This window comes from Ursus arctos, unplaced genomic scaffold (assembly GCF_023065955.2).
Source record: "Ursus arctos isolate Adak ecotype North America unplaced genomic scaffold, UrsArc2.0 scaffold_11, whole genome shotgun sequence".
In the NCBI taxonomy this organism is placed as follows: Eukaryota; Metazoa; Chordata; class Mammalia; order Carnivora; family Ursidae; genus Ursus; species Ursus arctos.
The window spans coordinates 55,844,700-55,872,478 of NW_026622775.1; the positions used below are offsets into that span (position 1 = coordinate 55,844,700).

The following is a 27,779-nucleotide window of genomic DNA, read 5'->3' on the forward strand; positions in this document are numbered from 1 at the left end:
TTTTTATTTTGGGATTGCAATAGAACAGAGAAGAAAACAGTGATTTGAGTAATGGACTCGGCATTGCTACTGACTGGTTGTGTATCTTTGGTCAGTTTCTTTGGAAATTTGGTTTTAATGTTCAAGTCTTTACAGTTTAAATACTAGTTAAATATGACTGTGGATGGCAGAACAAATTTCAAGAGCATATAGTTTATTCATTTATCCAGTGGATATTTAATTGACCACCTACTAAGAACTTAGTACTGTGCTTGCCGTTACCTTTTTAATCTTTCATTTGGGAGTCTGCTAACATTCTGGAACTTCACTATCACCTTCCATTTACTTTCTCTTCCCTCACTAGGATGACCATTTCTTATCAGTAAGGTCACAGAGGGAAGAAAAAAAAACACAACAGGGACTATACTTCCTGTTCTTAATATACAGAAGAAACTGGGTAGTCAGAATATTAGAATTTTGGGGGCGCCTGGGTGGCACAGCGGTTAAGCGTCTGCCTTCGGCTCAGGGCGTGATCCCGGCGTTATGGGATCGAGCCCCACATCAGGCTTCTCTGCTAGGAGCCTGCTTCTTCCTCTCCCACTCCCCCTGCTTGTGTTCCCTCTCTCGCTGGCTGTCTCTCTCTGTCAAATAAATAAATAAACTCTTTAAAAAAAAAAAAAGAATATTAGAATTTTGGATTTCTGCCTGTCTTCCTTCATAATTAAGAAGTGTATATGTTGTGTGTATGGGTGTGTGTGCGTGTGTGTGATCAGACTTTAAATGCCAAGGATCACAGCTCCCACATCTTTTGAGATGGACTCTAGACATAATGAGTACTAGTCTTAGTAAATAAATGTATACCTACTTTTTCATCCTAGCCTACTATTTGGCTGCTCCCCTTGGAGAAAAGATGTAGGCTGCTGAGCATGCGTGACTTTGAAATTTACTAATAAGCTTAGTTTAAGGGGTAACAATTAGGTACTTTTTTGTTTTCCAGTTCAGTTTAGCAAATATATATTGAAGGCTAGTGGGTGGGAATAGAAAGGTTTTTTTGTGGAAAAGCAGACAGTTTTATTAATGTTTGTATTTTAGTTCAGTGTTTGTCAAATTGCAAAATTTTAACTTGTTGGTCATGTTAATGACCATGAAATCAACTGGGTTGTGACTAGTATTAAAAAAAGAGAAAGAAAATAGTGAAATATGACTGTATTTGCCAAAAAGTAAGTATGCTAAGCTTTGGTTTTACTTAGGTCCATATCTGTATACTTTTCTCACTATGTCGGTGAGAAATGTTTCTTGCTATGGGCCACAGTCACAAAAGTTTGAAAAGCAGTTTCTAAGTATACACCTGGAGGGGCAGTTAGCTTTCCCTGGGGTAAAGGTAGGCTTCTTATGGCCCAAAATGAATCTGGAACAACCTGACAATGAGAATGGGATGTGTTATTGTCATGGACCCCTGCTAAAACATAGAGACGTGAGTGCTGGTAGCAAAGCAGTGCCCGTGACTACTATTGCAACAGTTTGTCAGTATAGCATTTTAAATAATATAGGACAAGTGGTCTGAAACCAAAGGCAAAGAGGGATGATAATGAAGGGTAGGATTGCATTAATCGTCTGAAAGTTAAGTGCACATGCACAAGTGTTTTGGGAGAAGGCACTACCCCAGTGTTCTTAACTAGGGGAGAAGAGTGTCCACATATAGTATACATATGCAGGCAAATTAACCATGAAATTATTTTTTAGTCAGTATTCCATAGTGGTAAGAAATGCCTTTGGAATCACACTGCTTGAATTTGAATCCCTGTTAACTACTTCATAGATGTATGACCTTAACTCTCTGTGTTTTGTTTTTTTTAATTTATGAAATGGAGTAATACTTATTTCATGGGGTTGTTGTGAGGATTAAATGAGCTAATATATGTAAAGTGCCAAGAACAATATCCTGTGGGTCAAGTGCCAAGAACAGTGTAGATATTGTGGTTTTTTTTTTTTTTTTTAAGATTTTATTTATTTATTTGACAGAGAGAGAGAGTGAGAGAGGGAACACAAGCTGGGGGAGTGGGAACAGGAGAAGCAGGCTTCCCGCTGAGGGGGGGAGCCTGATGCGGGGGCTCAATCCTAGGAGCCTGGGATCATGACCTGAGCCTAAGGCAGACGCTTAACTGAGCCACCCAGGTGCCCCTGTAGATATTGTTTTATTGTTGTTAGATACCAGATAGATAACAGTGTCTGACTTTTAGGTATGAAAGATTTTTTAAAAATTCTGATGTAGTCTAGTTTATCTGCTGTTTTCTTTTGTCACTTGTGCTTTGGTGTTTTATTTGCAAAACCACTGCCTAACCCAAGGTCATAAGTATTTACTCTGTTTTCTTTTAAGAGTTTTATAGTTTTAGTTAGCCCCTTACGTGTACGTCTGTGATCCATTTTGAGTTAATTTTTATGTTAGTGTGAGGTACAGGTCCAGCTTTATTCTTTTGCATGTGGATAGCCAGTTGTCCCAGCACCATTTGTTGAAAAGACCAACTCTTTTTTGTTTAGGTTACAGATATTGGTAAATGAATTTTTGTTTACATAGGTATGTATGCATTTTTGTACATAATTGTTTATAGATAATCATTTTCCATAATAGCAAAAAGGAGGAAACAATCTGTCCATCTGTGGATGAATAAAATATTCATGAATGAATAAAATAAAAAAAATAAATTTTTTGTATTGGGGTTAATACAAAAAATTACATATTATACGATTCCATTTATATAAAATGGCAAATAGGCAAATTCATGTAGGCAGAAAGTAGATTAGTAGTTGCTAGGGAATGAGGGGGTAGAAGAGATATAAAGTTTTACATCTGGGAAAAAATAAGACAAAATTCTCTTATCAATGAAGTTATTTTTGCAAGAAAACTGCAACTCAGTTAACAGCTCATTGATTAGATAATTTTTTCCTGCTTACTGAGCCGTTCTAGTGTTGGTGATACTTGAGCTACTGAAGTATTGTTGGTGATATTTGAATTACAAAATGTCCATTTCATAGAAAGATTGGTTATTGACCATAGATTTTAGAAATGTGTTTCTGTGTCCATACCAGCTGGACATAATGAATTAAATTATCTATTGAAAAATCTACAGAATTTTAGCTTAATATACAATTGTAGAAGAGCTCATTGTTCAAATTTGTAAGACATTCCCCCCTCCTCTTTGTATTTTGTCAATCTTCACGTTAAAAGTAATACCATATGAATAATATAATGCAGCCTGGTGAAGTTTTAAATACCAGAATATTTGAGCAGAAACAATAACTTGTGTTTGTTGATTTCCTGTTTGTTGGATGTATTATTAGATATCTTACATGATTTATCTCCAGTTTACACATCATACTCTGAAAGTGGGCAGAAAAATCCAGGTACCTCCAAGAGGTTAGTAAGTAACTTGTGCAGGATATAGTTATATAGCTAATAGGTGGCAGAGCTGGAATATGACTTCAGGCCTTTCTGATCTCCAAGTACATTAAGGTAATGGAATTTCTCTACTAGGTCACTCTGAAAAGAAGACAATCTTTTTTCCAGTCCTCCCTCCGCAGACATTATGTAATAGAAGGGTAATCACTGGCATCTGGTAGTCAGACCTCCAGAAAAGTTTTTCATGTTTTTCTTAAATTTGGCAACTACTACTTTTGGATTATACTTTCTTACAATCCAATTAGCAACAACTATCCTATATCCTTTTGAAGTTAAGTCGTTGAAATTAACAGACCCCCAGTGTCTTTGTATCACAGTGCTCAAGATTTACATTTCTTTTTTTTTAAATAATTTTTATTTTGTTATATTAGTTACCATACAGTACATCCCCAGTTTTTGATGCAGTGTTCCATGATTCATTATTTGCGTATAACACCCAGTACACCATGCAATATGTGCCCTCCTTAATACCCATCACTGGCCTATCCCAATCCCCCACCCCCCTGCCCTCTGAAGCCTTCAGTTTGTTTCCCAGAGTCCACAGAAGATTTACATTTCTAAGAGAGTTTTATCAGTCTAACTTGGGTCATGTGCCTTTTTCTTAGCTGTGGAGGGGAGGACACCTTGATCGAGGCTCTTCCTGAGAATGCATGCAATAAGGGATAGAAGTTTCCTGAAAATAATTGGGTTCTATTACAGAAAGAAAGGAAAGGGGTTTCTAGGTGGGTAGAAACAATAAGGGACCATTATACAAAGAAAAGTCCTAATCGGAAGACAGCTACTGGTTAATGTGGTTATTTTATGTTTGGAGATATACCTGGTTATTGATATTCAATATTTGGGTATGTGACTGAGAAAAAATGTTAAGAAAAAAGTTAAAAATTTAAAAATTGGGAAAGAGGATGACTAGTTAGGCTCACATAGGTTTATTGTGTGTACCATTTGTAATGCAAACTAACCCGGAGGTTTAAATTACAGTATGTCACAGCAATTAAAGTAATCTGAAGTACATTGAAAATGATATGCCTGTGCGCTTAATGATATGAGATAGTTTTTAGAAAGTATGCTTAGTAATGAAGAGCTTGTAAATAAGTAGCTAGTATGATCTCATCTATATTTTTTCGTTATAGAAAGACATTAAAGGCTGAAGCCAGTTGCCAGTGTAACTGTTACAACTTTTGTTTACTCAATTCCGTCTCCTTACCTCCCTAGCAAACCTTATGTAGTCATGTAAGGATTGGTTCTTCATCTATTTTTTTTCAACCCGTGTCTTATTGCAGAAACTCGAAGCCTTTTTACTTAAAGCCTTTTGAAACCTAGTAACCTGTTACTTACAACTCAAAGATACTGGCTTTTAAAATTTTGCCTTTTCTGTTGATTTTAAAAGCCTAAATTTGACACGAAGCCACAATAATGACTCTTGTTTTCTGTGCTCTGTTGTGTATTTCTTTTCCTCTGGCAATAGAGGCCTCACTGAATTGGTAGGAGAAAAATGTGTGGAGAGGACAAGGAAATAGTGCTGGGTAAGGAACCTTGATTAATATTTTCAAAAGGTATTCTGGTGCACCTCCACTGCTGTCTTCACAGATAAGTAAACACAAGCTGTATGTGCCTTGAGAAATGGGAAGGCCAGGCTAAATCATGTCATTTTGTGTTAATAGAGTGCAACTATAAGGAGAGCATTTACTGAGGACAAAGAAAGGCACACTGAGAGAAATGTGGCCTGACCACCTTTATTTCATCCCATTAACGTCTTTGTCTTATAGATTTCCCTTCCAGATATCAGCTTTAGGAAAGCCGTATTACAATTTTCTAATTAACTAACCCTTGAAGTATTATTTTAGGAAAGAGAGATGTACTTTATGTACAAATTCATGTATGTATGTAATTTGTGCTTGTGGCATTACCTACAAGATATATGCTTCATTCATGCATAAGATAAAGTTGAGACGTGAAGCTGGATAACTTGTACTGTTTCTTATAAACATTTTATTAACACACATAAATAATTTATTTGTATTTATCTCATTTTAATATATCTAAGTTAAATTTATGCAAATCTTGGTTGCAGTGAACTATACGCAAAGAAATGATACATTAGGAATATTTTATAAATATTGTTACTGTTAGGACACATTATACTTTTAAAATCACTCCTGATGTGGGATATGTAGACACTTCGATGATCTTGTCAGAAATGAATGTCCCCTACCCAGTTTAGAGTAAGATAGAAATCCTTTTTCTCCTTCATACTACTCAGATTTCCATGTTTGGCAGAACAAACCTATAAACGAAATATATGAAATGTCATACATACTGACGTACAAGTTTGAATTTTTTTAAAATAGCCAGCTGATTCTTGAATTTTATTTAGCAGTCCTTTTGTAATAACAGATTTTTATTAGTTATTTCAATATTCCAGTATTGATCAATTTATTTTTCTATAAATGTCATTGAGTATGAACTCCTTTCACATTTTAATTCTTTCATAGAATTTCTTTATAAGTTTTCAAATACACAGTTAAAGACAATATGCAATAAAAGATCATACAGAAAAGCACATACATGAAAAGTTATACTATCCTGCTGCAGTATTTTATTTTTTGTTATTACAGTAGTATTGACTCTGTTCCCTATGCTGTACTTTCCATCCCTGTGACTTACTTATTTTATAACTGGTGGTTTGTTTCTCTTAATCCCCTTCACTATTTTATCCATCCCCCACACCCCCTTCTCCTCTGGCAGTGACCAGTTCTGTATATTTATGAGTTTGTTTTCTGTTTTTTGTTTGCTTTGGGATTTAAATTCTACATATAAATGAAATCATGTGTTATTTCTTTTTCTCTCTTTTCTTTTCTTCCCTTCCTCCCCCCTTCCCCCTTTCCTTCTTTCTTTTCTTTCTTTTTTTCTTCTCTTTCTTTCTTTCTTTCTTTCTTTCTTTCTTTCTTTCTTTCTTTCTTTCTCCTTCCTCTCTCCCTCCCTCCCTCTCTCCCTCCTTTCCTTTCCTTTCCTTTCCTTTCCTTTCATTTCCTTTCCTTTCCTTTCCTTTCCTTTCCTTTCCTTTCCCTGACTTATTTCAGTAAATATAATACCTTCTAGGTCCATCCATGTTGTTGCAAATGAGAAGCTCTCATCCTTTTTCATAACAGATGAGTAATATTCCATTATGTATAGATACTAAAATTTCTTTATCCATTCATCTCTTCTTGGACACTTAGGTTGCTTCCATGTCTTGGCTGTTATACATAATGTAGCAATAAACATAAGGGTGCCTTTATTTTTTCTGAGTACCGTTTTCATTTTCTTTATGTAAATACCCAGAATTGAAATTATTGGGTCATATAATTTTTCTGTTTTTAAGGTTTTGAGGATCCTTCATACTGTTTTCCAGTGGCTGCACCAATTGCATTCCAACAGTGCATGAAGATTCCCTTTTTTCCACATTCTCACCAACACTTGTTATATTTTGTCTCCTTGATACTAGTCATTCTGACTGATATGAGGTGATACCTCATTGTGGTTTTGATTTGTGTTTCCCTGATGATGAGTGATGTTGAGTTTCCTTTCATGTGTCTGTTGGCCATCTGGATGTCTTCTTTGGAAAAATGTTGATTTAGGTCCTCTGCCCATTTTTTTTTTTTTAAAGATTTTATTTATTTATTCGACAGAGATAGAGACAGCCAGCAAGAGAGGGAACACAAGCAGGGGGAGTGGGAGAGGAAGAAGCAGGCTCATAGTGGAGGAGCCTGATGTGGGGCTCGATCCCATAAAGCTGGGATCACGCCCTGAGCCAAAGGCAGACGTTTAACCGCTGTGCCACCCAGGCGCCCCTCTGCCCATGTTTTAATTGGATTTTTTTTTTTTTTTTTTGGTGTTGAGTTCTTTATATAATTTGGATATTAACACCTTATGAGATATATCATTTGCAAATATCTTCTCCCATTCAGTAAGTTGGTTGCCTTTTCCTTTTGTTGATGGTTTCCTTCATGGTGGAAAAGCTTTTCAGTATGTTGTAGTCCCAGTTGTTTACTTTTGCTTTGGTTTCTCTTGCTTGGGGAGGCAGATCTCAAAAAATCTTGCTAAGGCTGATGTCTAAGAGTTTACTCCCTAGGAATTTGTTTGTTTCTTTTTTGTTGTTTTAGGAGTTTTATGGTTTCCTGTCTCACGTTTCGATCCTTAATCCATTTTGAGTTTATTTTTGTGTATGGTGCATGAAAGTGGTCCAGTTTCATTGTTTTGCATGTAGCTTTCCAGTTTCCCCAACATCATTTATTGGGAGACCTCCTTTCTCCATCATGTATTCTTGCCTCCTTTGTTGTAGATTATTTGATCATGTATATGTGGGTTTGTTTTTGGGGTCTCTATATTGTTCCATTGATCTCTTATCTATTTTTTGTGCCAGTATGTTACTATTTTAATTTATAATCTATAGCTTTGTAGGATAATTTAAAATCTGGAATTATAATACTTCCAACTTTGTTGTTTCTTAAGATTGCTTTGGCTGTTTTTGGTCTTTTGTCGTTCCATACAAATTTTAGGATTGTTTGTTCTACTTCTGTGAAAAATACTATTGGTATTTTTGGTAGGGATTCCTTTTCAATCTGTAGATTGCTTTGGGTAGTATGGATTTTGACAATATTAAGTCTTTCAATCCATGATGGTATATCTTTCCATATATTTACAGTGTCTTTTGGTTTTCAGAATATGGGTCTTTTACTTCCTTGGTTAAATTTATTCCTAGGTATCTTTTTTTTTTTTTTTTTTAGATGCAGTTGTGCATGGGATTGCTTTCTTAATTTTTTTTCTGCTAGTTTTTTTTTATTAGTGCATAGAAATGCAACAGATTTCTCTCTATTGATTTTTTATCCTGAAACTTTACTGAATTCTTTTATTACTTCTAATAGTTTCTTTGTGGAGTCTTTAGGGTTTTCTATATACAGTATTATGTCACCTGCAGATAATGAGATTTTACATCTTCCTTACTGATCTGAATGCCTTTTCTTGTTCTTGTCTGATTGCTATTGTTAGGTCTTCCAGTACTGTGTTGAATAAAAATGGTGAGGGTGGTCTTGTTTCTGATCATACTTAATGGAGAATTAAGTATGATGCTAGCTGTGGTTTTGTCCTATCTAGTCTTCAGTATATTATAGTATGTTCCCTCTGTACCCACTTTGTTGAGAGTTTTTATCATAAACAAATGTTGAATTTTGTCAAATGCTTTTTCTGCATCTCTTGAGATGATCATATGATTTTTATCTGTTTTGTTAATGTACATAACATTGATTTGTGGATATTGATCCATCTTTGCATCCCTGGAATAAAGTCTGCTTGATCATGGTGGATCATGCTTTTGATGTATTTTTGAATTTGGTTTACTAATATTTTGTTGAGGAGTTTTTGATTCTGTGGTCACCAGGGATATTGGTCTATAATTTTGTTTCTTAGTGCTTTGATCTGGCTTTGATAGCAGGATAATGTAGGCCTCATAGAATGGAAACACTGAAAGCTTTTCTTCCTTTTCTATATTTTGGAATAGTTTGAGAAGGTAGGTATTAACTCTTCTTTAAACTGTTCTTTAACTCTTCTTGGATTTTATTAGCAGTCCTTTTGCAATTACAAACTTTATTGTTTTAGGATTTAAATATATTTTAATGAGAATGCTTTCTCACTATCTTTATTTTTTAATTTGAAATTTTTTAATATGAAATTGCTCCGGCATTAGGACTTAACTGGTTCCTGATCTATAGGGTTTAGATGCCACTTCACCATTAATTCCCCAGTACTTTTTTTTTTTTTTAAGATTTTATTTATTTATTTGTCAGAGAGAGCACAAGCAGGGGGAGTGGCAGGCAGAGGGAGAAGCAGGCTCCCCACTGAGCAAGGAGCCCATGCGGGACTGGATCATAAGATCCTGGGATCATGACCTGAGCTGAAGGCAGATGCTTAACCAACTGAGCCACCCAGGCGTCCTTCCCCAGTACTCTTAAGGCACGTGTTAGACATGTCCTCCTCTGCTGGAGGTCCTTGTGGCAACTTCAGGGGCCTGATTCTTATCAAATGTTGAACCACTTTCAGTTTTGCATTCACTGAAGGGATATTTGTGTGAACTTGAGTATGTGCTTTTTCTAATACAAGCATCTTTATTAAATCTTTTTCCCAATACGGACATCTTTTTTTTTTTTTTTTTTTAAGATTTTATTCATTCGTTTGATAGAGAGCACAAGCGGGGGGCAGGGGCGGTGGCAGAGAGAGACAAGGAGACTCCTGGCTGAGCGGGGAGCCCGATTCCTGGCTGAGAAAGGGAGCCCAATACCAGACTTGATCTCAGGACCCTGAGATCATGACCTGAGCCCAAGTCAGATGCTTACCCAACTGAGCCACCCAGATGCCCCAGCAATTTGGGCATCTTTTTGTACTTTTTATTCTGGTAACAATATACAGTTTATGAGGGTATTGTGGATCCCCCACCATATTTTCAATGATCTGCAGGTGAAGGCTGAAACACTTTATCCGGAATTCTTGGTAGATTTGTGACTAATGCAGTCTGTACAAATGAGAGACTCCACACCTTTTGTCACAGTTTGTAGTCTGCCTGGGGGCCTCGGAAATGTGGAGCCCCAAATCCCTGTCATGAGTGTGGTGATTGTTGTCTTCAGAGGCTGTGATAAATAGAAAATAGATCTGTGGGTCAAAGTTGTCTTGGAAATGGGCAGTTCCACTTCTGTATTATTAAAAAACGAGGGGAGGCAGAGCAGAGGACAGACCACCAAGTGCGACACTCCTCAGATACAAACTTTAAATTAAAAAAATATGTTAATTGATTTCACATTCAGTATGATGTCTTTCAGTTTTCGGTAATAGTCCCTACAATGAGTAAGAAACAGGATAAAAGAGAAATTAAAGCCAGATTGAAATGTCTGCCTTTCTCTTCATGGGAATTCCACTTTATATTGGAGCCAAAGAAATAGTCTAATCATTTCTGTCTCAGCAAAAATTTTTATTTAGTTTCATACCAAAATCTTCCTTGGTTACTATCCAAGCCAATTTGATAGCAGAAGTCACAAGAATGACCCAGATTTCTTTTAGAAATAATTGACTCTGTGTTTCTATGGGCTTGCCCAAAACCAAAAACACCAATCAGTATTTCTCCCTATAATGTGCTTTTTTCAAACACCATTGCTCTGTATGTAGAAGCAAATGAGGGTAAAGGGACAGACTGACCTACAAACTGTCTGTTGGGGACACAAACTGCTCTAGCTAAATCCCATGCTAACATGCCCTGTAGCAACAGCCCCAGAAGTTGTAAGGGACACAACCTAAAAGCCCCAAAGCACATGACATTGGTTCACAGGGTCCTCTGGTTTAAAAAGTTTGAATACTTTAATTTCTGGTTTTCAGATATGTTGAATTGCTGCATAGTTTTGTCAGTTAGGTGTCAGAGTAGTTTCTGCAGAGTAACTTTTTGAAAATCATTAAAGATAAGACCTATAGTTAATGTAAATATTGTTATCGTGTTGCTGTACGTTTTGCTACCCTATAAAAACGAGTGTCTACTTTTCTACTTCCTGGTTTATGTCTGTTGGAATAATACATGCTTCTTTGCTTATCATCTTTGTGGTGCAAACATCTTGACAATTCTTATCATGGGGTTGGTCATGTATTGTGTAGATATATGTTAAGTGGTATGGAAATTTTGCTTTTTATTTTTTGAATAGAAGAGTAATAATTAAGATCAGCATGTTTCTTTAACTCTACCCAAATAAAGACAACATGGGGTGGGGGGAGTTGGAAGTTTTCAAAATATATCATAGTAGACTTCTAAAAAAACATTTTCTTGTAATTTCAGCCTTAGAGACATTGAAAAATAGTGAAAAGAATCCTCTATACCTCTCACCCAGATTTCTGAAATGTTAACATTTTAGCACAATTGTTTAGTCTCTTATTCTTTCTCTCACTGTTCTATATGCTATTCAGTATATAACATATACTATTTTGTGTGTGTGTATATATATAATACATAAAATGTGTGTATATATGTAAATACTTCCGTTTGTATTTCCTTACGAATATTCCCTTATATATAGCCATAGTACAGTTTTCAGAACCAGAAAATTGATACTGATATACCATTATCTGATCTACAGAACTGTTTACAAATTTTCCAGTTATTTTACTCTGTCCTTTAATGTAAACCACCACCACTACCACCACCACCACCACCAACAACAACAACAAAAAACACCCCATTTTTTTCCTGGTCCACATTCTAATAATCCAGGAACATGTGTTACATTTAGTTGTCATGTTTTTTGAATCTCCTTTAATCTAGAATAGTTCCTCAGTCATTCTTTGTCTTTCATGACTTTGACATTTTTTGAAGAATGTAAGCCATTTATTTTGTATAATTTTCTTCAATTTGTGTGTTTTTCCTTTTAAGATTCAGTTTATGCATTTTTGGCTAGAAGTGATGTTATCATATCAGAAGGCCATAGAGGCTTTTGATATGTCCCTCTAAAAACATTTTTTAAATTGCCAATTTTAATATTATCATATGGAAAGCAGAGTCAGATTCTCAAATTTGTCAAGACATTATAAATACTCATTATGTTTATTCTCTAGTAGTTTTTTCCTTAAGAGAATTTGTGGCCTTTCAGCCAGCTTTTACCAAGTGGAAATTGCTGAGTAAAATCAGGGTAGAGAGAGGAAGAAAGAGCTAGTGTAAAAAGTGTAAGGTTGTTTTATGTAAATCAACATGGGCTGTTGCAGGGATTGGGCTTTTAAGCCCTCAGCCAAGAATGATAAATTATTCATTCCAGGAGTACATCTGCCAAAACACTGAGATCAATATACTATTCTTTTAGAAATTTTATACTTTCCAAGGCAAATATTCAAATGTATCAAATAGGAAGGGAAGAGAGAACCTTGTTCTACCTGGTAGAAGTAAATAGTAAGTTTATTGTTACAATATTCAGTATTACATTGAGTCAGGGACAAAGTTTTTGTTACCTTTGTATCTCCTATACTATCTAAAAGAGTGTCATTAAGTAGAAAATTCCTAGTAAACGTCTTCAGTTGAGTTTGGTTTGTGCCGTGGAGACTTTAGATCAGTGGTTGAGCCAAATGCTGCTCTTCACCTGTTTTGTAAATAAAGTATTATTGAAACACAGCCATACCCATTCGTTATATATTTATGATTTCTTTTGTGCTACAACGGCAGAGTTGTGTTGTTGTGACTGTGTGGCCTCCAACGCCTGAAGTATTTACTTCTGGCTCTTTTGCTGACCCTTCTTTTGGATTATAAGCACTTTGGCATTAATTTGTTTTTTTCCTTCTAGAGCACATGTTTTACCACACTGTGCATAACTTATGGATTTATGCAAGTGTAACTGCAAAAAAAATTTTTGGAAGTGGACTTTGCTGGGTTAGAGAGTATCTGTGTATTTAAATTTTGGTAGCTTTGACTTCCCAGAGGGGTTATACCAGTTTATACTTAAACTAATAATTTTGTGGCAAGCCCGCCTTCCCCATGACTTTGCCAACTCAGTGCATTAGTCAGCTGTTTAATCTTTACCAGTCTGATAGAGGAAAATGATATTGTAGGTTTGATTTGTATTTCTCTTTTTTGTGTTGGATTGAACTTTTTAAATATAAGTGCCATTTGTGTTGGATTGAACTTTTTAGATTTAAGTGTTTTTTGTGAATTGTCTTTCAGTGTCCTTCCTGGTATTTTTAAGTCTCTTCTAGGTATATAGTGAACACATGTCAAAGATTTTTTTAGTACTAGGGAGGAAACTAGCTTGATGACAAAGATGACTTAGAGGAGGATGTGTGAGATGAAATATCAGTGAAAAATTTTCTTACAGGCAAACACAAAAAACCCCAACACTACAACTCTAAGTATTATCTTTTCTACTAGATGAAATTGAATTACATTTTTGCCAGATGAAAGGAATAATTTTCAATTTATCCATCTTCTGTAAGTCATTATCTAACTTTATAGAGTCTATGTCCTAATCAATAGAAAATAGTAAATCAAAGTCCTCTTCCTCAGAGCAAAAGGTGACTACTAGGCAAGCTTATTTTTGCTACTGTAGTATACATTTGAAAGGACATGCCATGATCTTTTGCCTTATTTCCAAGTTTTGAATAACTTTCTTTTCTTTCCTTTCCTTTTCTTTTTTTTTTTTTTTTAAAGATTTTGTTTATTTATTTGACAGAGAGAGAGACAGCCAGCGAGAGAGGGAACATGGGCAGGGGGAGTGGGAGAGGAAGAAGCAGGCTCCCAGCAGAGGAGCCCGATGCGGACTCGATCCCAGGACTCTGGGATCACGCCCTGGGCCAAAGGCAGACGCTTAATGACTGAGCCACCCAGGCGCCCCTTGAATAACTTAATGTTTTCCTTCCTTCGTTTCATTACATTTCAAGTGATACTATTTCTTTATGAATTACTAGTGAACTATTAAGAAGGTTACCGAGTTCACGATTGTCTCTCATGAAACATACTGTTCTTTTTTGCTTTGTAGGAACTCATTATACAATGACAAATGGAGGCAGCATTAACAGTTCTACACACTTACTGGATCTTTTGGATGAACCAATTCCAGGTGTTGGTACATATGATGATTTCCATACTATTGATTGGGTGCGAGAGAAATGTAAAGACAGAGAAAGGCATAGACGGGTAAGTGTTTTCAGTAATTTTTTAATGTAGTGCATAACTAGATCATTTAATAACATATTTTTGCCAATGACCTTAAACTGCCAAAATATATATTATGCATTAAAGTACATTCAGGTAAATTTCTACATTTTATAAGTAATACATGTTTTTTCTCTCTGTATATAATTTTTTTAAAAAGTTTACTTATACCCCTGGGTAGCTTAAAGTCAAGGAAGTATAATAAGACAAAAAAGGAAGGACCAGGAGGAAAACACAACACATGAGTTGGGGAGGAAGATTGAGGTATAGAAGTCAGCATGATTTTTGTCTTTGAGCAGCAAGCAGCTACAGTAAAAGAGGAAACTTGTTAGATAATTCTTATTATTACAAAGGAAAAAGCATATTGGAGAGATAGTTTCGTGGGATTTTACTGTTTTCTTTTTTCTCCTTTCTCAGTTTTAAATGCTGAGACTTCTCAAATTGAGTCCTATAAAGGGTATATTAAGTGTTGTAACGAATCACTAATAAAAAAAAACTTGTAATAATATTTCCAGTGGTTTTTATACAAATGTATATTTCAGATACATCTTGGGCTGAAGAGTTGGGCTAAACTTTCTTTCTAAAATCAACTATTCCATTTGTAACATCAAAAAAAGAGAAATAAATAGATAAATTTCTGCTAAATTAAAAAAATAAAAAATAAAAATTTTAAAGTTATATCAGTATTTTATCCATTAAATAAAAAATGTTTAAAAAAAGAATGGCTTTTAATAACAAGTACAACTTGTGGATTGGGACTTAATGATGTAATCCAAAAATAAATTTTTTAAAAAAGAAAAAACTCTCTTTGAAAAATAAAATGCCAAATTCTAAAAGGCTCTTTATAACTTTGAGGTCTGAAATTTACTTATAAATGAAAATAACTGCTTGTACAAATTAGTTAAAACCTTTCATATTAATGTATACAGGTATAGTAAAGTTAAAATTAGAATTAGATTATTTTGTTCATGACAAGTATAACCCCTGAGATTCATCAGTTAGTGTTTACCTTTTTTGGAAGACATGATACAATCCAGTGGTGATTTTCAAACTTTTTCATCTTAGAACACATTTTATTTCATTTTATATTTTATTTTATTTTATTTTATTTTATCATCTGAGAACAACTTTTTTTTACAATTATTATTTTTTTAGTTTAAATTCAATCAACATATAGTGTAGTATTAGTTTCAGAGGTAGAGTTCAGTGATTCATCAGTTGTATATAACGCTCAGTGCTCATTACATCATGTGCCCTCCTTCATGTCCATCACCCAGTTACCCTCCAGCAACCCTCAGTTTGTTTCCTGTGGTTAAGAGTCTCTTATGGTTTGTCTCCCTCCCTGATTACATCTTGTTTTATTTTTCCCTCCCTTCCTCTGTGCTCCCTCTGTTTTATTTCTTAAATTCCACGTGAGTGAAATCATATGATAACTGTCTTTCTCTGATTGACTTTTTCGCTTAGCATAATACCCTCTAGTTCCATCCACATCGTTGAAAATGGCAAGATTTCATTTTTTGATGGCTATATGGTGGTATATATATACCACATCTTCTTTATCCATTCATTGAGAACACTATTAAACTCTAAACAGTTATTGAGGATGCCTAGGGAACTTAGTTTATGTGGTTATATTAAATTGATATTTACCATATTAGAAGCAAAAACTGAGAAATTTAACAAATGCTGATTTATTTAAAAGTAACAAAACCCCATTACACATTAACATCAAAACATAGTTTTATGAAGATAAAACAAAACATATTTTTATGAAAAATAACTGTGTTTCCCAAAATAAAAAATATTTAGTGACAGATTCCCAGTAAAGACTTTTCTAAAGAGATCAAGGTTGATATTAACAAGTGATTTCTTAATATTATATAATGAAAAGTGTCATCCTTATAAGGATCCTTATAAGGAATCTATCATCATTACAATGATGTATGTTACATTTTTATAAATCTCATTGTTGGCTTAATAAAAGACTGCTGGATTCTAATATCTGCTTCTGCATTCAGTCTGTTGTGATATGTTATTTGGGTTGAAATATATGAAGAAAATCCAACCTCATATAGATGGGTAGTTGGAAAAGCTAGGAATATTTTAATAACCTTTTATATCATTGTGGATATTCTTTGATACTGTACCAAACTGACAGGTGGTAATTTCTTAAAGATTAGTTGCCAGTGGGTAATCTGAAACTGTATCAGTGAACTTTGTCTTTTGTTACAGTAAAATCTGTTAGTTCACCTTCAACTCTAATGAATAATTTTGTAACATCATGCAATGATCATTTGGAAAATATTCACTGATTTATGCAGTTCTTTCAAGTGTTGACACTTCATTATACAATATAAAAAAATCACATTTGTTAATATCAACCCTGATGTCTTTAGAAAAGTCTTTTATTATTGAGAATTTGTCATCCTTATAGTGATAGATACAAGTTTTCCAAAATTCTTGTTTTTACTTGAAAGCTCAAATTCTATCATTAGAAACAAATACACATTTATTTCACTTGAAATGACAGACTTCCTTGGTTTGTTTTTGGGAAGATGCGTGTCAGATTCCCAAGTCTGAAAAAAACGTAGTTTGGTGTCTTTCTTTCATGTAAAAATGGTGTACCATGTGTTGGTGTCAACTTTATTTTGTAAATCACCTAAATGCTTATCCTCAAGGCGTAGCCTCGTACTTCAGTATGCATCAGAAGGCTTTATGTATACCTAAGTAAGACTCAATGATTGAGGCATAATAATTTTTACCACTTCATCAAAGACATTCTTAAGTGAAACTGGCATTTACTTTTTTTTTTTTTTAACTGAGATACATGGCAGTGAAGAGTAGAATCACTACCAGTATGTTTGAATGCTACCGCCTTGATTTGTTCTGGGGAGCAGCTGTTTTGCATTTGTTTTGCATTATCATTGAAAATGTCCACACAGTGAAAAAGGCACATCTTGTTTTAATATTATGATGAAAATAGTTTTGACTTTGAAGAACCCTTTGAGAAGGTCTCGGGGACCCTCAGGGTATGTGTGGCCACATTATTAGAACCAGTGTTCAATTCCCATATGCCTATTGCAGGCACACTGTAACTCCTGCATCTTGTATGATCTCTTGTAGTTAGAAGTGTATACATTTACAACTCATTAACATACGCAGATTGGATTTTAAATGTGTTTCAAAGTGAGTATGAAAGTATCCATAAGACATCATGTTCATAAAATTTTAAGTGAGTTAAAACTAAAAGAAACCACAATATACTTCTTTCCCTCTGATTTCGAAGGTCGTCCATAGATCTTGAAAACATTTAAAATAATACAACATTTAAAATAATATGAAGTAGTCAGTGTCTTAGCTAATCTTCTTAATCATTTCTTTCTAGATAGGTCAAATACCATTTTCTGTACTTTGATCTATGCTTATATAAACATAAAATTTTTTTAAACCTGGGAAATTCTACTCATAGATATTCTTACTGTATTTATTTATTTATTTTAAAGATTTAATTTATTTATTTGACAGAGTGCATGCACAAGCAGGGGGGAGGGGCAGGCAGACAGAGAGGGAGAAGCAGTCTTCCTCTGAGCAGGGAGCCCAATGGGGGATTCCATCCCAGGACCCTGAGATCATGAGCCAAAGCAGATGCTTAACTGACTGAGTCACCCAGGCACCCCTTTATGGTTTTTTAAAACATTACATTAAAAGAAAACTTTATATGTCAGTGCATATACCTACCTAATTCTTTTCCCCCTAAACTTTTTATTATACTTGTACCCCTCCTACCTCCAATTTTGAAGTAAATCAACATTATATCATTTCAGATGTTACTATTTCAGTATTTTGCAAAATGTCAGTAATCTAATTGTCATTCCTTTTTTATTTATTAGCATGAAAATTTCTGTGAAGAGAGCCTTCGATTATTTGGGTTCCCTGAAGTTCAGATCGTACAGAAAAGGGAAAGTTTGAAATTAAATGGTTCCCTAGTATCCTCAAAGTTGACCAGTGAGAGTTTGGTTTGCTTGTTTGGCTTCTTTTTCTGTATCTTCATGCACTCAGATTTAAACGTATTCGATGTATTTTAATCATCCCCATTATTATCCTTATTGCTGCCTATGGTATTCCATTTTTGACTAGCGGGGACTTAGGTTGGTGCCTGTGTCCTTTGACAATCCTTAGTAGAATTTGGTGTATTCTAGAAAACAAGATGATCCTAGCTCATCTCATACATTTCCTGGACCATACCTGGAGTCAGCCACTTCTCCAAGGAACCCTGATTCCTTGGAAGGAAGGTGGCTTGTAGGCGATGTGGGCACTAGAGGTACTTCTTGCATCTGGGTTGGCCATTATTTTCTAGCCTCATAAGTTTATGGGAACTTTCTAATTTAAATTCAGTACTAAAGGGCTTTTATTTAACCTCTAGTTCTTAAATCTGTACTTTCAGTCATGCTAAAAATCTCATCATCACATATATAGTCATATGATTTACTTCACGATACACACACAACAGTTTCAAAATATTACCAACACTATCACCATCGATGTGCTTACTGGAAAGTTTTAGTGTTTTCTTTCTCTCTCTCTCTCTCTCTCTCTCTCTCTTTTTTTTTTTTAACAATAGTTTTTGTCCTTAGCGTTTATCCCATTAGGGTCACACATACAAATTGTCCTAAAGTCCCTGTCCCGGGGCGCCTGGGTGGCGCAGTTGTTAAGTATCTGCCTTCGGCTCAGGGTGTGATCCCGGCATTCTGGGATCGAGCCCCACGTCAGGCTCCTGCTGGGAGTCTGCTTCTTCTTCTGCTACTCCCCCCGCTTGTGTTCCCTCTCTCGCTGGCTGTCTCTATCTCTGTCAAATAAATAAAATCTTAAAAAAAAAAAAGTCCCTGTCCCTTCTAACCTGTTGCCTCCCTCCTCTTAAAATAATGATTTACTTTTAAAACTGTATGGTTTATCCCTTTATTTTTAAAAAATACAAGCATGTATACTTATATGCTTTTTCTTAGATAAATGGTAGCATACTGTACACACTTCTGTCCACCTTGCTTCTCTCCTCTCCATAACACTGCATCTATCTCTTTCTTTTTTAGTGAGTGCAGAATTTATTACATATATTGCAGTTTACTTAACCAGTACAGTATTGATGAACACTTAGATGATTTCCAAATTTTTACCTCTTATTATATGAAACATTACAGTTACTGAGAAAAAGCAACATGGGATTTAATGATTATTTTTGAAAGAAATGAACCTACCTTCAGAGTCTAAAGAATACTTGGTATCTGTGATTGGTTGCTTATAGTATAGAAGGTATAAAATTGCCTTATTCAACCCAGAACTTAACTGAGTCTTTTTAGTGAGGCCTTATGGCTTAAAATAGACCAGATATTTGAATTCCAGCTGTAGCCATACTGTGGGACAGTTTGAGCACGTAAGTCCTAGACTGAGAATATGGCTTTTTATTTTTATTTATTTTTAAATTTTTTTATTTTTTCAAGATTTTATTTATTTATTAGAGAGAGAGAGAGCACAAGCAGGGGGAGCGGCAGGCAAAGGGAGAGGAAGAAACAGGCCTCCTGCGGAGCAGGGAACCCAATGCGGGGCTCCATCCCAGGACCCTGGGATCATGACCAGAGCCGAAAGAAGATGCTTAACCGACTGAGCCACCCAGGCACCCCAAGAATATGGCTTTTTAAAGCAACAATCCTAATTGAATGGAAGAGGTTTGGGCTAGTTAGGGATAGGTTTAAAAGTACATGCTTCCTAAGAGAGAAAGAGTTGCCTTATTGTGTCTTAGTCAAGTGAGATCTGGCAATCAAATCTATTCCTATCCTGCTAATCTCACTTCCTCCACTGTATTCAGTAGAGGACACATCTGCCTTACACAGTGATAGAAGAGAGCCTCTGGACCCTACAAATAGGAATAGAGCTCACCATACCTGCATATTTACAGGCCTACAAGTTTTGGCAGGCCCTTTATTCACATGACTATTCTATACTATTCTGTGGTACTGTTATTAACTGGCCTTACCTTTTAAAGAGTATTATAATCCACTTAATTGCTGGGACCAGAAAATGGTCAGGGAATGACAGACATTTCAAGCCATAATGTCTTATTTCTGTCAATATAAAAGTTATGTATCAGCTAAATTTGATTCAGTTGAAAACACCATAGGCCAGACTCTGTGTAGTTTGTGGACCCCTTGCTCTCAAATCCTGACGTTTTTGTTAAAAATGCAGATCTCTGGGTAAATGTTTTTCATCTGGTTTACAGGTATAACAACTGTCTGACAGTGATTCTGCCCCAACTCACCTTTCCCATGATTTAAGTTTATGGATTGCCGTTTTATGTATAGTAACTGAAAAAAACTGTTAGATTCTAGAATTGTGGCTTCTCTTCATAGTTTGAAAAATGAAGCATAAACATTTCTAATTTCAGATCAACAGCAAAAAGAAAGAATCAGCATGGGAAATGACAAAAAGTTTATATGATGCATGGTCAGGATGGCTAGTAGTAACACTAACAGGATTGGCATCAGGTAAAGAAAAATTTTAATGTAATCTTTTTTTGGTTAACAGAAAAATAAATCGTTCTCCCCTCTTTCCCACAGTGTTGTTTTTTTTTTTTTCCAGGTCCTGTTGGATTTTTAAAAGTATTTACTTTGTTTCTTTCAAGAAATCTTGTTAAATATAAGACTAGGAGGCAGGAAGCTTCAGAGTCTAGTCTTGGCTCTGTCACTTTAAGTGTCTATGCAGTTTGGTTGATCCTTTTGGGTTCTGTTTCTGTGTCTATAAAATACGTGGTTTGGTCCAGATAATAAAGTATCTTTTAATATTAACATCATAGTAAGTAGCTAATTTATTGAGTGCTTCCTATATGTCATGCACTGCCTTAAAATCTTTGCATGTATGTAAAGTGCATCGCAGTCCTATGGTGTAAGTGCTGTTGTTACCACTGTTTTACAGATGTGGTGCCTGAAGCACAAAGAGAGGTTTAGTAACTTGACTAAGTTCATGTAGCTAGTAAGTGGCCAAGCAAAGATTTACATTTAGGCAGTTTAGCTCGAGAGTCTGAATTTTAACTATCATGCAGTTGAGTATCCACAAAGTGCCTACGTGTGAGATTTTAAGAAATAGGAGTTGGAGATCTGAAAACAAACATTAAGGACTGTTTTAATGACTTTCCGTTTCCACCATGGAAGATTATGTCTAGAAGAACATGAGGAAAATTAAAATTTATGTGGAGAATACAGGGAAGTACTGATACCTCTAATTAACATGCACAAGAATTTTGTGACCCCTGTGTATGTGACCTATTGATCTTTTTATATGATGAGAAGGTCCTACATTTTGACCATAAATTTGTATGTTTTTTGTATTCTGTCATTAAAATGATCTTGGCACATTTAATTTTCTGTTGTTTAAGGAAAAAACTGAAAATCTGTCACAGTAAGTCATTAATGTTATGAGTTTCACTAATTATTTCTAATGGACTTTAAATTTTAATGATATTGAGATTGTTTGTAAATTTATTAAATTTCAGATTGAAACATAATAGTAAAAAAACCTCTGGCTTTAATAACCTGATTTGTGAACCTCCTGCTAGATAGCTGTCTTTTAAAGATGTTTTAGTATCTTTTAAACACCTTTATTACAGATCACAATTAACTTAAATAATGTAACTAGTTTTAATTTCAAACAAAGAACAACCATTTTATATTAAAAAGGGGCTATCTGTATTTTTTTAGAACTAATATAAACTTATTTATACCTAAGACTTAAAAATATTAAATTTATGTAATATTCCCTATATGACCCTTTATGTATAGGGAGTCCCCAGCTTTCTTTGACTCTCTTAACTTGATAGTTCTTAATACTCCAAAAATGGATTTACGTTTTTTTTTTTGTTTTGTTTTGTTTTGTTTTACACCTACCTTCAACATGTTTTTACAGGGGCATTGGCTGGATTAATAGACATTGCTGCTGATTGGATGACTGATCTAAAGGAGGGCATTTGCCTTAGTGCATTGTGGTACAACCATGAACAGTGTTGTTGGGGATCTAATGAAACAACATTTGAAGAGAGGGATAAATGTCCACAGTGGAAAACATGGGCAGAATTAATCATAGGTCAAGCGGAAGTAAGTCTTGCTGGGTTTGAAGGTGAATTAGTAATTGATATAGCTAAATGAGTCTCCAGTTCATTTAATCATAAAATTAATCACATACAGATGATTGCAACTGCATTAAAAGAAAAAAAGAAATGTAATAGGATAGATTGGAAAACAGGAGAATACATTGCAGCAAGTAAAATGTGAAGTTTCAAGAAGCTTTTTATTAACTACATAGTCACATTCAAGTCTATTCAATTATGACAACAAATATATTTCTTATTGTAGAAAAGAAGTGCAGTAGGATCTGTATAATCACAGAAAGTTAATATGAAGTCAAGTTATTAAAACTGCTTAACATATCATGATTGTTGGGAAGTATAAATTATCAAAAAGTTTAGTAAAATAAGCCTCCTAACTGGAGATATCTTGAAGAAATCCATAAATTTTTCTTTGTGGCATTATAGTATTTAAATGATTACTGTTCTTGACGTTCTGTAATGAAGAACATTGTAAAAGTTAGAATGTTATATATATAGTTACATGGTCATATAGGGATATATTTTGAAAATTTTGTTATAGCTGAATTTTTGAGCTAGAAAGAATATATTTGCTGATAACTGGTCAGGATGCTGTTTTTCACTTGATCTTCAGGAGAATTGCAGCAGAATGAGATCTAAGTGCAAATGCACTTTTGTCTTCAACTATTTCCAAAATGTGGTTTGTGGATAGGCAGAGGTTAAAGTGCAGCAGATTTTTGGCAACAAGACTTTAGGTATCAAGAAAAAGCTAGGAAAATGTTAAACAGATTAAGCCTCCTTGTATATATGAACATGTGTTTTGATTCTAAAATATTTTGTTCATATAAAGCTTTAACTATTGTGGAAGTAAACCAGGAAACTTTTATGAGTTTCATACAAGTTTCTTATGTGGCAAGCACTTGCATTCAGGGTACACTCTATATTAAATTCATGCTATTAAACCATTTGCCTTTTAGGGTCCTGGTTCTTACATCATGAATTACATAATGTACATCTTTTGGGCCTTGAGTTTTGCCTTTCTTGCCGTTTCCCTGGTAAAAGTATTTGCTCCATATGCCTGTGGCTCTGGAATTCCAGAGGTAAGCCATGCAATATTTTAGTATCATTAAATATTTGGTAATTGTTATGATGTTGATCTTTTTGCCTGTATGGGGAAAAACAGTTTCTGGGGAAATTGTTTGTAATATGAAAAAGAAAATTTAAAAAATGTAAGCTGATTGTAGACATCACAAGAAATTCTTCCCCATAGTCATATCATCATTAACTGTGGAGGTTGATTTTTTTTTTCCACCTCTAATTTAGAGAAGATTTAGTTATAAAGCTGGAAAAGTATTATGTGACCTAAAGTTCTTTGATGGATTAGGTGATGTTTTGCTGCTGTGAAGCTGATTTGAATATATTCACTCTCTTTTTATGACTATCTTTTAATTAAATAATTCTTTAATTTGGCAGATAATATTTATAACCATTTTATACTTTAAACATTTGACCATAGTGAGGCAATAGTATAAACTTTTGGGATTTATTTTTTATCAACAGTAATTTAAAGAATATACTCAGGATTGAATGGTGTAATTTAAAGAATATACTTAGAATTGAATGGTGTCATGGGAATGCGTTTCTTTTAATTTTTAATTTTTCTGTCTTAATTTTTCTGTCGTAAGATCACTTTTTCTAATGCATTTCCTTTTGAAACTTAATTTTAGTGATTTTTAAAGTTTTGTTAATTAAGAATGTCTGTAATAAGGGGCATATCATGAAGCATTTAGCTGTTGTCACTTCTTAATATATAGGAAAATAATACACATAATGACAGCACTCTGAGAAGACCAAATATCCTAATTTCTGACACAGAATATCTAAATGTATCTAACTATATTTCTACAACAGAAATATTCAAATTTACCTTTTCCTTATTATGTAATTACAACCCTTGTATTAAGGTCTGTATTCCCTTTAACATGGCCTTATATTCTAGTTTTGTTCATGAGATAGGGTTGACTTCGATCCTTGCTTGAGAAGAGAATTAGAATATGATGTAGATTGATTATATGTAGGATGATAGTTAAAGCTTTTGAAAAATTGTGAATTGTTCCATGGTTCACCAGAAAAATTTGCAAGGTGGTTTTGTGAGTAAAACAAGAGAGTGACTTAAGTTAGTTAAATTTTCCTGTTTCTTAAAGGAAATTAAGCTGTCTTAATCTTTTCTTTGTAGATTAAAACTATTTTAAGTGGATTCATTATCAGAGGTTACTTGGGAAAATGGACTTTAATGATTAAAACCATCACGTTAGTACTGGCTGTGGCATCAGGTTTGAGTTTAGGAAAAGAAGGTCCTCTGGTACATGTTGCCTGTTGCTGTGGAAATATTTTTTCCTACCTCTTTCCAAAGTATAGCACAAATGAAGCTAAAAAAAGGGAGGTAAGTGTCTTTTGTGGTTTATTTGACAGATAAATACCTATTACATAGACTTATATTGGTGAGAATTTTCTAGTGTAAAAAGATCACGTTTTAACTCTTTTAGGATAAATTCTGTATTCAGATTCAAATGTGAGAATCGTTTGCTTCTTCTCCCTTTTTGAGTATTTCTTTTTTTTTTTAATGTTTTTTTATTATATTATGTTAATCACCATATAGTACATCCCCAGTTTCCGTGTAAAGTTCGATGATTCATTAGTTGCGTATAACACCCAGTGCACCATGCAATACGTGCCCTCCTTACTACCCATCACCAGCCTATCCCATTCCCCCACCCCCTCCCTTCTGAGGCCCTCAGTTTGTTTCTCATAGTCCCTAGTCTCTCATGCTTCATTCCCCCTTCTGATTACCCCCCTTCTTTATCCCTTTCTTCCCCTACCGATCTTCCTAGTTCTTATGTTCCATAGATGAGAGAAATCATATGATATTGGAATGCAAGTTGGTACAGCCACTCTGGAAAACAGTGTGGAGGTCCCTTAGAAAGTTAAAAATTGAGCTACCCTATGACCCAGCCATTGCCCTTTTTGAGTATTTCTGATGTCTTTCTAGAGTCCATCCCCAGTGCTGCTCAGTTACTCCGGTATTTTAGAGAAGTTTTGATAGACTACCTGATGTCCATTGGTTTCAGTTGAATTTCACAAAGCTCTTTCCATTTGTTTTTGCTTTGCCCCTTCACCTTTCTTCCTCTGAAGTTTTTCCCAAATGTAACAATATTTTTCCTCTGATTTCTCACCATCAGTATTTTTCCAGGGTTGGGAAGTCTTAACAGCTGTGTTTTCCTCTGGAGGAAGTGTCTAATGCCCCTGAGAGAGGTGTGTCATCTGCAGAGAGCTTTTTGGTACCATGAAGATGTTCTGAGGGCCTTTAGGACCTTCTGAGGTTTAACTCAAGAGATTCACAGTACAGGGAATATAGGAATTCCTCTTTATTCAGCTTTTAGGAGCATTTATTTCCTTTACTTTTTTTTTTTTTTTTTTTTTTTTTTTTTTTTTTTAGGCCAGCCCGAGATCTAGGAGGGCTTTAAAATTTATAAATTATAGAGTTCCCTAATGTTTGCACATTGCTGTGGATATTTTCTGGAAGAAAAATGGGCTCCTGAGACCTTTTGTATTAGCTCTACACTCTGGGAGCCCAATCCCTTGTTTTCCCAATCTAATCTGTAAGCCAAGGTGGTACAGAGCACTTTGGGTTTTTAAGATACCATATTTTTGTATCATTAAATATTGAGAACTCAGAGGTCTCTGACCCTAGCACAGGATCTTTCATCCTTTGTTTTTAATAATACAACAAAAAAGTAGAATATTTTATCAAACTGTTTGATTCTTCAATTGAAATGACTCCTCGTTCCTTTTAGTGTTAGTACTGAAACACTATTCGTGCATTGGCAGTAGTCTGAAAGAGGAACACTTAAGACCATCATGGTTCCATCTCTGAATGATAATTGTGATTCTAGTATTATGCTCTAACACAAATAGCTGACATTATTGATTACTTATTATGTATCTGGTACTGTGACAAGTCCTTGCATTTTCAAATTCAAATCTACAATAACCGTATTAACTTGGCACTATTATCCCCATTTGTAGATAGGAGATTAGGGCATAAAGCTGCTAACTTGTCTAAGATTATGTAGCAGAGTATCAGAGTATGGATTCAAATTTATTTTTCTCTTGACTCCAGAATCTGTACTCCTTACTACTACTATTACTATTACTATTATTACTACTACTACTACTACTACTACTACTACTACTACTACTACTTCTTCTACTATGACTGTGGATATGTGTGTATATTAAAAACAAAACAAAATGTAACCTAAAACTATGTTGTAGCATAGCAAATTAGGCCAAAAATGAGCTATAGCATTTGTCTCTCCCGTGCAATTCCTTTACTTGCTATTGTACCTTGACATTTTGGGGATAAGATTTTTATTTGTATTTATTCATTTTAAGTGCAAAATGAATTTAATTTCTGTGGCATTTTCTAATAAATTATACTTTAATTTTAAGATATACACTGTGATGATTAATAATGTTTATGACTTTAACTTTGTTCACCTTAGTATATAAATGTCTAGAGTTTACTTGTTAGATGAAAACATAAAGGCCTCATATTTTGGTTTTCTTCCTTTGTATACTTCCTTGACATTTTTAATTAAATGATGCCTTGGTACTTATAAAACATTAAAATGTGTGTGATTTATGGGTACTGGGTGTTAACTTGATTGTAAAATTCTATTATATTAAATGTACAATCAGAGAATTCAGTTAAATGTGTTCTCTACAGTCCTATTAGTGGGAAAAAACAAAATCGTTTAAATTGCTGTCTTTCCCCAAATAAGCAGAATCTGCATTCTTAAAGCCAGGTACGATTTACTTATTTTTTTAAAAAAATTTTTATTTATTTGAGAAAGAGAGAGAGTACGAGAACAGGGGTCAGGGCAGAGGGAGAGGGAGAGGGAGAGAGAAACCCAAGCAGGCTTCTTGCTGCGAGTGGAACCCAGCTTGGGGCTCCATCTCAAAACCCTGAGATCAGACCTGAGCCGAAACCAAGAATCAGATGCTTAACCAGCTGCACCACCCAGGTGTGCCTAGCTGGGTACAATTTAATTAAAATAAGTATTTATTTTTAATTTGCCAAATAGCAGCCTGATAATGGAGATCATGGTCTTAATTATATATAATTTAATTTTTATTATTTCCAGTTTCTTTTTCATAAATGTAAAACTTGACCATTTGGGAAAATGCTTTGGTACCCTCATATTTACTGGAATGAAATAGTGAAAGGAATAAAGACTCGTAGGAAAGTAATTACAATGTCCAATGAATGTATATGCTTAGTTGGCTTCACACTAGTGGGAAGTGGGCAATGTCCAAGTGACAGACTAGGGAGTTGGCGAGCGGATCTGTAAGAGCTTTTGTGGATATTGTTGTCTTCTTTAACCTTATTGTAGGGTTCCAGTTTGGAAAGACCATGTCGTAAGGGGTAGCCATTGTGCTTTAGAATGAGGCTT

The 27,779-nt window shown here is 34.7% G+C and overlaps 1 protein-coding gene and 1 pseudogene across 6 annotated transcripts in view; one reads left to right on the plus strand and one right to left on the minus strand.

The window, feature by feature from the left end:
- Positions 1-27,779, plus strand: part of CLCN3 (chloride voltage-gated channel 3) — a 93,038-nt gene that overhangs the window by 41,944 nt on the left and 23,315 nt on the right. For all 6 annotated transcript variants that reach the window (XM_026485629.4, XM_026485625.4, XM_057310178.1 and 3 more), the window contains 5 exons: positions 13,960-14,117; positions 20,572-20,671; positions 22,086-22,273; positions 23,241-23,363; positions 24,500-24,706. In XM_026485629.4, coding sequence (XP_026341414.1) covers positions 13,960-14,117; positions 20,572-20,671; positions 22,086-22,273; positions 23,241-23,363; positions 24,500-24,706 — 776 coding nt within the window. The remainder of the gene's footprint in view (positions 1-13,959; positions 14,118-20,571; positions 20,672-22,085; positions 22,274-23,240; positions 23,364-24,499; positions 24,707-27,779) is intronic.
- LOC123000321 (39S ribosomal protein L30, mitochondrial-like) lies at positions 9,155-10,068 on the minus strand (annotated as a pseudogene).